The 12,019-nt window shown below is 32.5% G+C and overlaps 1 protein-coding gene across 1 annotated transcript; it reads left to right on the top strand.

Annotated features, from left to right (window-relative positions):
- The first annotated feature begins 1,615 nt into the window (after nt 1–1,615).
- Nucleotides 1,616–11,504, top strand: LOC132739644 (uncharacterized). The gene is made up of 8 exons (XM_060727395.1): nt 1,616–1,709; nt 4,633–4,683; nt 5,029–5,213; nt 6,335–6,404; nt 7,003–7,122; nt 7,958–9,030; nt 10,119–10,257; nt 11,283–11,504. Exons 2-8 carry the CDS (start codon nt 4,636–4,638, stop codon nt 11,502–11,504), a joined length of 1,857 nt encoding a protein of 618 aa, XP_060583378.1. The 5' UTR covers nt 1,616–1,709; nt 4,633–4,635.
- The last annotated feature ends 515 nt before the right edge of the window (nt 11,505–12,019 follow it).

Raw genomic sequence — 12,019 nt, 5'->3', positions numbered from 1 at the left:
AGGTACATGTGTATTGTACAGTGTAGTTACACTACGGGTATAAGCTAACATTTTGTGTAACTTGAATGTTATTCAAAAGAATACTAAAATATAATGCCACAATCATTATTTATTCATATATACATGTATATTTAATTGTGATGTTTAATAGTTAAGATAAGTCTAGTTAGCGAAACTCTGTCATTTATTTTGTTTGTTTTGTTTTTCTTTAAGTTCATTGTTGTTACTATAATACAAATCAAGTTTTATATTAGTTTTTTTAATGTCTTTATTTGATCTTTGATCTCGTTATTATTATTATGATTGACATGTCCTTTAACATAACCCTTGATTGGAAATAAAAGTTATTCTATTCTACTATAACTTGGAGTCACCATATAGACCGCTTAACTTATCAAGAAACCTTCACATAAACTTTTAAAGGACTATTAACTTTAACACAGGTAGCTCGTCCTTAATTGCGTCACTCACTTCTTAAATTATAATTATTTAAAACACATATCATGAACTCCATTTATGAAATCAAGTCTAATACTGAAATTAAAAAAAATAAGTGATGATAATAAATGAATAAATAAATGAAGATCACAGGATTACTGGGTCTGATACCTTTAGTTATCCTGGACTAACCAGTTCTCAAACCTCTAAGCATTCAAGAGGTCTTTTAATGTAGATAAAAATATATCTTTATAAAAATTCTTTACATATATACACTTTAATCTTTATGTAACATTTCTGTAAAATTTGACTGAAATTCAACTATTAAAAAAGCTCTATTTCCATTATGGAAAAGCACAACCCTCTGTTTTAAAACTAACATGGCCTCTTAAAAAAAAGAACCTAATCTCAAACCCCTTCAAGTATCTCTAAAATTCTACTGTTTAATTAAGCCAACAAAGTGATTGTTGTACGACTATCACATGACAATGAAGTACCCTACACGATGCAGTTACCTGCTTTAAAGATATTTTTGTCTATAATATTCATTTTCACAAATAGTTAATGGTGATTTATGGGGACTTACAAAGGTAATAGCAATTTGTATGAAAATTACGCTAAGTAATAAAATATGTTATGTAAATATTTGTTTGTCCTATGCACTGTATTCTATTTGACATTCAGCAGACATGTCTGTCAGAAACTAAGCTTTTATGCACACAAGTTCAGGACATCATAGTCACTTCTAGTAAAAAAATAACAGCACATGAATGAAAGGTTTGAGAATAGGTTGGGTGTGAGATTAGGTACTTATACGATAATTGTTTTTAATATAATCGTATCAAACTTTATTTACTTTAATGCACTTATTTTTATGTGATATATTTATTTGCTCATTATGTAGATGTTGATTTATATGTCGTGAATGTGACCCATTAATTGGAAATAAACTTTATTCTATTCTATTCTATTCTATTCTAGACAAGATAACAAAAACGAATAGCACATTCTTTAATTTCATAATTTTCAGGGGATTTTCCATTTTCCAGGTTTAAACTCTCTGACGCGGGAGATTTAATAAAATATGATAAACAAGATCAACAAGGAAAGGCGGCGTTCAATGAACAATGAAGATGCACCGTACCTTCCGTGAAAAAAGACTTTTTCCGTTAAATTTCGGCATTGTAATGTCAAAATATTTTTGACCAATGAAAAAGCTGTAAATTCGCTCCCTGTTTAAAGTATGGAAATTTGGTAAATAACATGGATCAGTAGGTATCATTTGCCAGAACTTATCTTACTTCCGATTTTCAGTGTTTTTTTGTTATAATACACTTAGTTAAAGAAGTTACATTTATTAAAAAAAATGCTAGACAAACATGTTTTTGTTTTGATTATCTCTACATCCTTGTTTCGTACCATTAATTTTCGTACTAGCACGACATAAAATTGGAACACATCTAGTTTAGCGGTTCCTGGAAGATAAACAATATTAGCCCACATCTAAAACAATTCAATTCAATTCAATTCGTTTATTTGTATATATGGCCTCCGGCCCAAACACAATTTATACAACATCACATATATAATGCAAACAGGACGTTTCGGCCCCAAACCAAATCGGCCCCAGTCGAAAAATCGGCCCCTGGACGTTTCGGCCCTTTTCCGCGAGACGTTTCGGCCCCACTATAGTGTATTGCTTGATTGATCAACAACAATAATAAGAGGTTAATACACGGCAGGAGAGGGCCGGAAGGTGATAATCGGCCCGCAAAATTCGAATAATGGAACCCGAGGGCTTTAGCCCCCGAGGGCCATTATTCATTCAGGCCGATTATCACCTTCCGGCCCTACGCTGACGTGTATTAATGTCTTTAATACACTGGTAGATCTAATAGTAGCTTTTAAAAAAAAATAACAAAAACATAATCAAAACAAATAGACTTTGAAGTTCTTTCGTTGAAATTCTTGTCTACTCTTCTACTGTTCTGTACAGAGATGTTTTCTGTTTGTGTGTTTCAAAGCAGTACGTAGAACCAAGAAGCAATTTTTATTTTCATTTTTTTTCGGAATGAATTTGTCGTATTATTTCTTCAAATTTCAAAAGTAAACAAAAATGTGTTTGTACTAAAAATACGCTTAAGGTCTCATAATAAAAATAAAGCGATTCGTGCTGACAACCTACTTTCACTTTTACAAAGTTAACTGTTTGATGACGTAAAATGTGACGTCATTGTTTCAGTTTGTGCACGTGCACATGTTCTGCGGGCTGATAACTAGTTCTCTGCCCCGGGCCGCAAACTCATAATAGGTCACGTGACACTCATAATCAGTTGAAATCATAGGCAATTTTGTTACTATATATAGTAACAAGTGTATTAAATTGAATTACAATTAAACAATTATGAAACTTTAATTCTTTGAATAATTATTTATTATCTTTTGATCTCTTGAACGATTTAGATATAAGTTAATGTTTTTAAAGGTGTAACAAACAATAAAGGCCGGTTACTTACTTATAAAACAAACCACTTAAACTTCTGGATTAAAAAAGTTACTTACAATTTTTCCCTTAGAAAACATTCTCTTTTGATCTTAATTAAACTATACGTAAGTGTAACTAATTAACTGTTTATAACTTATATGCTAATTGGCGGTATTGTTTTGTGTCTTGCTTCTTAATCATTCAAATAAAATATTATCTATATATGGTTAATAATTGTTTGTTTGTGTGTAATTATATTTTTTCAAATAAAGTTTATGTTTCTGTTTGTTTGTATTGCTTACTTTTCCCCTACTACTACAATAATCTAGTTTTTATACAAAATGATTAAATATATATATAAATTATTTTTTTAATTGAAATGCTATTAATATTTAGGTTTAAAATACAGTACTTATTCTGGGGCCGATTTGGTAAAGGGCCGAAACGTCCGGGGCCGAATCGTCTTGGGTAGTTTGGGGCCGATACGTCTTGGGGCCGAAACGTCTCGAAATCTATATAATACATACATTGCATGTGGTTATGATCAGACTGTACAATATGATATTTAAAAAACTTATTAATTATGTGTGTACATATACACTATTCAGACATACTGATAAATTCTTCTCTCTCTTTAAAAGAATAATAAATGTACATTGATACATTTCGTATTATATCTACATTTTCACTTGACATTAAATCATAAAATTTTTGTATATTTGGATAACGAAAATAATAATCTGGCAAATATTTTGAACGAAGATTAGCATATAAAGGACATACAATCATAAAATGAAATTCGTTTTCAATAGTAGTTTCACAGTAAATGCAAACACGATATTCTTTGTCAATGTTAAAATGCCTTCCTTTTTCAATCATAAGGTTATGTGATGAACAACGGAAATTTGCTAGAACATTTTCTAAATTTATCAAAATCTATAACTTTAATATATTTTTCAGTCCCAAAACACTGCTTAAATTTATATAATGACACAATTTACTTGTTTCAGCACATCTAGCAGACCAACATTGCATTGCCTGATCTTTTTAATTTCTGAACATATTGAATTAAAAACATTTTGGGGTTTACAACATTTTGACTTCCCCCACACATAGCCAAACCATTTTCATATAAATTTTGTCTTACATCACTAGCCCAATTGTGGTATCCTAAATTATCAAAATATACAAGCATTTCATAGCAGAGTCTAGTATATCTATGTCTAGGTAGATTTAATAATCTTATCCAAAATTTAATGCACCGTTTAGATGCAGTATAAGCACATGCTTATTGGAGCTCCTGCCCCCCACACAACTGTTTTAATGCACACATAGAGGATGTAATTTATTAAGATTCAAATCTACATCAAATTTTACATCAAAATTCAGGAAAACAAACACTTAGAATCTGATTAACAGAGTGTTTGTTTGACCGGAGTCTCGGGTCTTAACCCGTGTACATTCTGAAATGCACTTGTTTGACCCTTCATAAAATCAACTCGCAATACGCTTGTCATTTTTACCCATTATAAAATCCTGGGACATAGTAAAATCCGATAAAATCACCTGATCACAGTTTGGGATATATTATTTCTTAAATCTCAATTTAGACATTTGTCACAACCTCCTCTCAACCTACTCTCTTTTACTTGAATTTTGTCAACTTTTTGCTTATAAGACCAACATTATAATGATTATTGTCGTTTCAGAGCATGGAAGATTTGCACATAAAGGAAAATTTGCCATTACAAAATGATAGTGTAAGCTTTAACTTTAAGTATTAACTTCATATTTTTAAATAGTGAGTTATATTACCTTGGAATTTGGCATTGTATCAATGAAAATAATGGTACTCTTTTTTTTTCCTTGTAAATTTATAGTAACATATAGTGATATACTGATGATTTAGTAATTTTTTGTTTTACATTACAATGTTTTAATTTTCTATAGTTTTCTTACCAACATACCAGAAAATTCAATTTATTAATAAGCAAATATTGCTAAATGCGTAAAGCATCATAAATTTGAATATTTGAACTAAAACTTGGAAAAATCATATAAGAATTTTACATTTTGAATATGATGTAAATTTGCCGTTATTTCAGGATGCTGTGAAAGTACTCTCACTGCCTGCTTCTATAATAAGAGAGCCCCTTAAAGTCTTCAACATGAGTACATCCACTCCTAGAAAGCCCCTCACTGATATTAAACAGGTGGCTAGACCCAAAGACAGTGTGAATATAAAGACCAGTACACCATTGGGGACCCCTCGACCAACAAACTTACACAGGTTTTAACAAACTTACTTTTGTTTAGCACAATTCTATATTAATTTCTAAGTTGTAATTAAGAAATGATTTAGATTTTAATCATTAATACCTTTTGACTTTGAGTAATGAATTGTAATTTTGATGTCTTGTCCGAAGGTTTTTAGTATCAAAGTAATAAAATTATAATATGAAAATCGAAATTGAGCTGCTTTAAAGTTATTCAGTCTTGTAGACTATTGAATTTTTATGTATCATTCAAGCAATGAATGTTCACTTTTATATGTAAGAAATATCCACTGTCACGATATGGACAATTCCATAGAAAATTTAATGTGCACAAATCATATTTACCCATAGTTGAACAATCCCTTACTTCTGTCTACCGGTTTAAAGTTAATATATGAGCCGCGTCATGACAAAACCAACATATAGAGGATATTGAATGAGTGTAAGTTCAATACTGAATTTATTGCACGAGTTGAATAGAATTATATTATGCGAGCCTCTGGCGAGCGTAATATTATTTTATTCAACGAGTGCAATAAATTCAGTAATGAATTTACACGAATTTAATATTCTATTTATCACATACCCAAAATAAAGACCGTTTAAAGTGAAATAAGAGTCATTTTTCATTGACGCGCCTATAGTATAACGCTAACATTTAGCGCGTCTTTACACTATGTTTGTATAACGCTAATGACGTCACGTCAAAATATATGCACGGTCGTGCAATACCATATTTACGGAGTCGCAAAATCGGCACGGGTGTGTGATAAAATGGGTTTGCGACCAGCATTGATCCAGACCAGCCTGCGCAGTCTGATCAGGATCCATGTTGTTCGCTTACAAATCCTATAACAAGTAGAGAAACTGATAGCAAACAGCATGGATCCTGATCAGACTGCGCGGATGCGCAGGCTTATCTGGATCAATGCTGGTCGCAACCCCATTATGTTGGTTTTGTCATGGCACGACTCATATATTCTAAACTTGTGAAGTTTAATATTTTCTCTTTGTAAGTAATAACAGAATTGTGTAAATTATCTCTCATCTATGCTTATTGTGACAAATTACAGAAAAGTCTCTTTATATTACGACTGACTCAGTATGTTAAACTTTCTTCTCTTTTTTTACAAAGCAGGAAATTGAAGCCATCATCATTGTTAAAGAAAGCTGATAAAGAAAATGTGATGACTGACAGAACAAGAGTGAGTATAGTCAATTGTTCCATCTCATGTTTAAACAAGTTTTGTAATATATTCAAATATCATAACAATAAAGGTGTGTATATCGGGTAATGGGTTAATGACATAACTTTGTGGTTATTATTTTGAGTAAACATTTTCCATAAATGTATGATATTTTTTTGGGAAAATTAGATTTAGTATAAGGTAAATGTGATTGAGATATTATAATTTAAATAACTACAGACTTCCATTTTATTAACAAGATTAAAACAGCTGATACTTTAACAATGTATTGCAAATACCTGTAATTCAGGCTTGGATTTAGCACTGTTTCCTATTCTTATCTGTTACAATCGTGAATGCGCTCAAGCGTAAAACATCTGGTCGGCAATCAGGATTTCACATGTAACATTTTCTGAAAATTTTATTGGAATTGAATCATAATTAAAAGAATTCTCAAAGTTTAAAGAAGCAAGTTACCAGATTCGTGTAGTATATGATTTATGTAACTGTAGCACTGTATTACCTCCCTTAGATGTAGGGTGTGTTTATATATTCTCCCTATACGACTTCATTAACAGTTATGATATTAAAATAACAGAGATTTTTTTTTATTTAGATGGGAAAGAGTGCAGATTCTTGTTCATCGTCTCACAGAATGGATGAAATATTTGAAGAAAATGTGGAAGAGTTTGTTACCAAGGTTCTTGATCAGTGTGTCCAGGATCTGAATGATGAGGTTAACACATATTTCATAATTATAGAAATTGTAGCAAGTAGATTTGAGCCCGTCACGCTAAAACCAACATAATGAGTTTGCGACCAGTATGGATCCAGACCAGCCTGCGCATCCGCGCAGTCTGATCAGGATCCATGCTGTTCGCTTACAAACCCTATAACAAGTAGAGAAAATGATAGCGAACAGCATGGATCCTGATCAGACTGCGCGGATGCGCAGGCTGGTCTGGATCCATGCTGGTCGCAAACCCATTATATTGGTTTTGTCGTGACGCGGCTCATTTCATAATTATAGAAATTGTAGCAATTAGATTTGGTTTTCACAGAATTTATTTTAGTTTGATTATGCAGGAAGCTTAAAGCTTATAGACACACTCTCAATCAAATACATTCCTGGAACCAACCAGTACTGAGCAATATGTGTAAAGTTTCTTGCTCAAGGAAACAACGGTTGGCCCCTGATGGGGTTTGAAGCCACATGGACAGGGATCCTTAGATTACTGGACCGACGTGATACCCACTTGGCCATGTCGCCATAAAGTAATTAGATCTTTTGTATTTCAACCAGTGGAAATACTAACCTATTTCTTTTGTCATACACAGGTGGCCTCGATTCATTGATTGGAACTCAGTATTTAAACATTTTTGCTCTACTGTATGTGGTAAGGGGAAAGTTATCTCAATTATGCAGGTGTCCATTAACTGAAGTTATAAGTTGCATTTAGTTTAAAAAATTGTGATATTTCTCTTATACCTCATTGATGTATATTTAAGTATCTTTTTTTTTTTTACAAATAAATTAATTTAATATCCATTTGATTTTGCTGTTTATTTAGAAAACAGACATTTCAAGTAATGAAAAGCTTGGTGTTGAAGAATTGAAGCCAACTCTAACTGACATCTGTATGTTGACTGAAACCCAGAGTGATGACCTCCGTTCACAACCTGAAATTGAAGTTGAAATTGAGAGTGAACAGTTAGAATGTATGTCTGACGAGGCGGCTAGGACAGATGGCAGACAAGAGTTGGTGTCACAGTTTGGAGATTTGTCAGTAAATGAGGACAGTTTACTGGGTAACTCTAATTACAGTGATTGCAGCTTCACTGAATCAACAAAATCAGAAGAGGAACTTCTTGCTAGTTATGTGCAGACTCCAAATTTAAATATTTGTTCAGAGACGGATAGTAATATTAATGGGAAAGAAATTAATTGTTTTGAACCTCTGGAAGCCAGGAGTCTAGGACTAAAATTTCAGACACCTAAGCCAAGATTTCTCGAGAAATTGGCACTCAGACAACGGGTCAACGATGCTACGTCAAGTTTAGCCACATGGGTTTTTCCAAAGGAAGTGACGGAGCACCACGTCCAGATAGTCTCTGGAAATAATAAGGTTAAACTTATGCATGATGTGGCTTGTTCACCAATGCCGCAAAGTAGAAAAAAATTATCTTCGAATGATAACTTTAATGATAATCAGAATAAAAAAACCAGGGATATTGATGGTTACGATTACGATAAGCAAAAGGACATCAGTAGCATAAATGATCACAAGCATGAAACAAAGAAAGATACTTTGAATTGCAGTTTTGACTGTGAAAATGCTACTAGTTGTGAAGTGACTCAAACTAATAAGGACACAAATGTAGACATTGAGTTAGGTACAGCTGAGTGTATTAATAAATCTTTGCAGTCTAATTATTCAACACCACACGGAAAAGTGATGTGTAGAGACTTTGCTTCAGACACAAACATTGATATATTTCCCCCTGTAGCTATGAACTCAGTGGCTTGTTCTCCAATCAGTGTGCCAGTCTGTGACTTCTCTGTTCAAAATGAGGTTGAAACACAGTCTGTTTTATGTTCACCAATCAGATTTGAGAATTGTGATGTATCGATTCAGCATGAAGGGTTTAAATGATTCTAATTTATAGGGTTTTCCTAAACCTTTTCCCAAAGGAAAAAGAAAGTTTCTATACAGAATGAAGTGGTGGGTTTGTCATGAGGTCACCAAGGAAGGGGACAAGTTTCACGAGGGTTTAAATTAAAAATCAAAAATCGACACTCCCTAATTTTCACCCATGGTTTCCCTGCCCATCCTTTAAAACAAAAATTAACCTTTGGGGGGAGGGAAAAGGTGAAATTAGAAGGGAACCAATACAGAAAAGCTAGCAGCTTTGGGTTTAACAGATTAAACCGGGGGAAAGGTAACCGGGGGGGTACAGGGGAATTGGGAGAAAAACCATGGCCCCGGGCCCCAACAAAACCCGTAAAGACAAAAATGAAAATTTAAAAAAGAAGAAAAGGGATGGGAAAAAATGTAGATTAATACTTGATAAAATATCTGTTTGTATTCAAAAGTAGAAGTTAGAACACAAATGCAATCTTTACACTGTTAAATATGTATGATATCCATTGTTATTTCAAGGGGTTTCAAAATGAACAAAAATGAATAAAGAAATGAACTGTATACAATATATATAGACTCTTGTCAGATGAGCAGATAGGGCTTTTTTTGTATACAATGGCAAGTAATGAATACCACTAGATTTCAAAGGTTTTAGGGGTGAGGGGATGAAATATCTCAAGTTTCCAAGCTTTATTACAACACAATTCAAGGCCATAAGCTCAAATACACAATACAATATTAAATATTATAGAATATACAACTAGTTGTCAGTCACTATTTCAAAGAATAATATACAATGCAATAGTAGAATATTGTACATTATACACCCGGTTGTGTTATCATTTCTAAGATTTGTACATAATACAATAGTAAAAATACTGTGAAACAGTTTGTGTCAATTACATACTTGTGGTTATACACTAGTTAAATATGTATTTGTACATAAATGTGTAGATTTTATTTTTCGAAATTACATTATTTTTTTTCATTTTTCATGCCTGATATTTGCTTGATGAATAACACTGAATTATTAATGTAGGTTTAGATATAACTTATAAGGTTTAATTTAAAATTTCTACTCTGAAACCAGGTTGACAGCAGAAGATGTACGTAAACAACACCCGAGGGTTCTTGCCAATGAGCTTGAGACCTTACGTCTGGAAAACTCCAGGCTAGAAAACCAGGTCAAGGCTTATGAAAAAGACAGGAAAAAACTGGTAGTTCAAAAGGTAAAATGTTTACATACTTTGTAACTCTGTGTTATTAACCAGATTCACTTTTAGGTCTTCCTTTAACAGTAAACCTTGGAAGGCCTGAAAGGGTTTTTGGAGTGTCATTGTGACTAAAAACCAAAAGAAAAAAAAATATTTAAAGCGCCTAGGTCTTCGCATAACTTATCATTTAATCTTTATTTCATAATCTTCACCTTCAAACAGTCAACATTTAATAGAAATGGTATATATACTGACTTTATAGGCAAATTCAGGGATCAAAAATCATCTTCAGAACCATTTACCTAAGTGAAGTAGCAGCTAAATTCTATGATAAGGCTGCACTGTACTACTCATTCTTTTGCAAATTCCCTCAAATTCTAATAATTAATACGAGAGGATGAATGGAAATTTTTTATCCCTGTGTATTGTTTAAATTTTGTAGTTTTTACATTATTTTGGTGGTTCTATTTAATGAAATTGGTTATATTTGATAAAATGTTTAATTTTGCATCCCAGTATACTATAGATAAATGTTGATTTTAAAGTGTATAAAGCCAGTCATTGAATTTACTGGCCCGAATTCCAGTTTTGAATTTATTCTATTATATATTTAACTAAATTTTCTTAAAATTTACACTGGCCCGAACTAATTTTCACTGGCCATGGGCCACCGTGCCAGTGCTGAATCGATGACTGTAAAGCTATATATCTGATGCAAAAATTATTGTTTGGATTTTAAAAAAGGATACTTTAATTTAATGCCTCAAAAGTGAATGGCGCATGCACAAAATCATTGCTAAATGGATAAAACCCTACTTAAATAGCAAAATGATATTTTGTTCCAGAACATTTTATTCTGTTTATGTACATTTTTCGTGTGTATTAAATAACAGAGACATTCTATGTTAAAACTTTTTCAGGAATCAACCATATAATAATGGAACCAATATAATGTTACTGTTGATGAATTTTATGAAAATATTTCATATGATATAGATTTATACCCTTTAACAGAAAATATGTCACTGTTTATGTATTAGGATTTACAAGTCAAGTTTGAAGAAAATAAAGCAGCTCTTTGGGAGATGGAAACCAAATACAGTCAAGATGTTGATGAATGGCAGACCAGACAGCAAGCACTCGAGTCAGAAATCTCTGTCCTAAAACTGGAACTAGAAGATAAAATATCTGTCCTAAAACTGGAACATGAAAATGAAATGTCTGTCCTAAAACTGGAACACAAAAATAAGGTAATGATTTAGTGAGCTTTACATACCTATCAGTGTTGCATCTAGAATTTCAAAATTATGGGGAATTATCCCCCACTCAACTGAAAAATGTGGGGGATTTGAAAAAAATGTGGGAGACATGCATTTACCTAACAATATGACATTCCAAAAAAGAATTCATTTATTTTACGCTTAGGCATTTTTGACAGCTATCGTCCGCTCAACAATGGATATAGAAAAAAATAAAATATTGATGAACACTACTAAAGTGCGCACATCAAACAGTCAATACACACTCCAGATGACCTGGTTGGCTGCTACACACGATTAAGTACTTATTTAAGTCATTACTGCGAGTGAAAACAAACATGGCAGAAGCGTTCAAGATACGATGAAGATAAACTGAATTAAATTGAAAAGATCGTCAGATTCAAGATTTTGCGCGCATAGACTTTATTAAAATACACAATCTGCAAAAATATATGCAAATTGTGCAATCGCGCGGCCTAGATGCAAAACTGATCTATAGCTTTTCATTTTCAGCAAAA

This window comes from Ruditapes philippinarum, unplaced genomic scaffold (genome assembly GCF_026571515.1).
Source record: "Ruditapes philippinarum isolate M1 unplaced genomic scaffold, ASM2657151v2 ctg3829_1_1_1_1, whole genome shotgun sequence".
Taxonomy (NCBI): domain Eukaryota; kingdom Metazoa; phylum Mollusca; class Bivalvia; order Venerida; family Veneridae; genus Ruditapes; species Ruditapes philippinarum.
The sequence above is the reverse complement of the archived record's forward strand: the minus strand, read 5'-3'. Positions and strand labels throughout refer to the sequence as shown.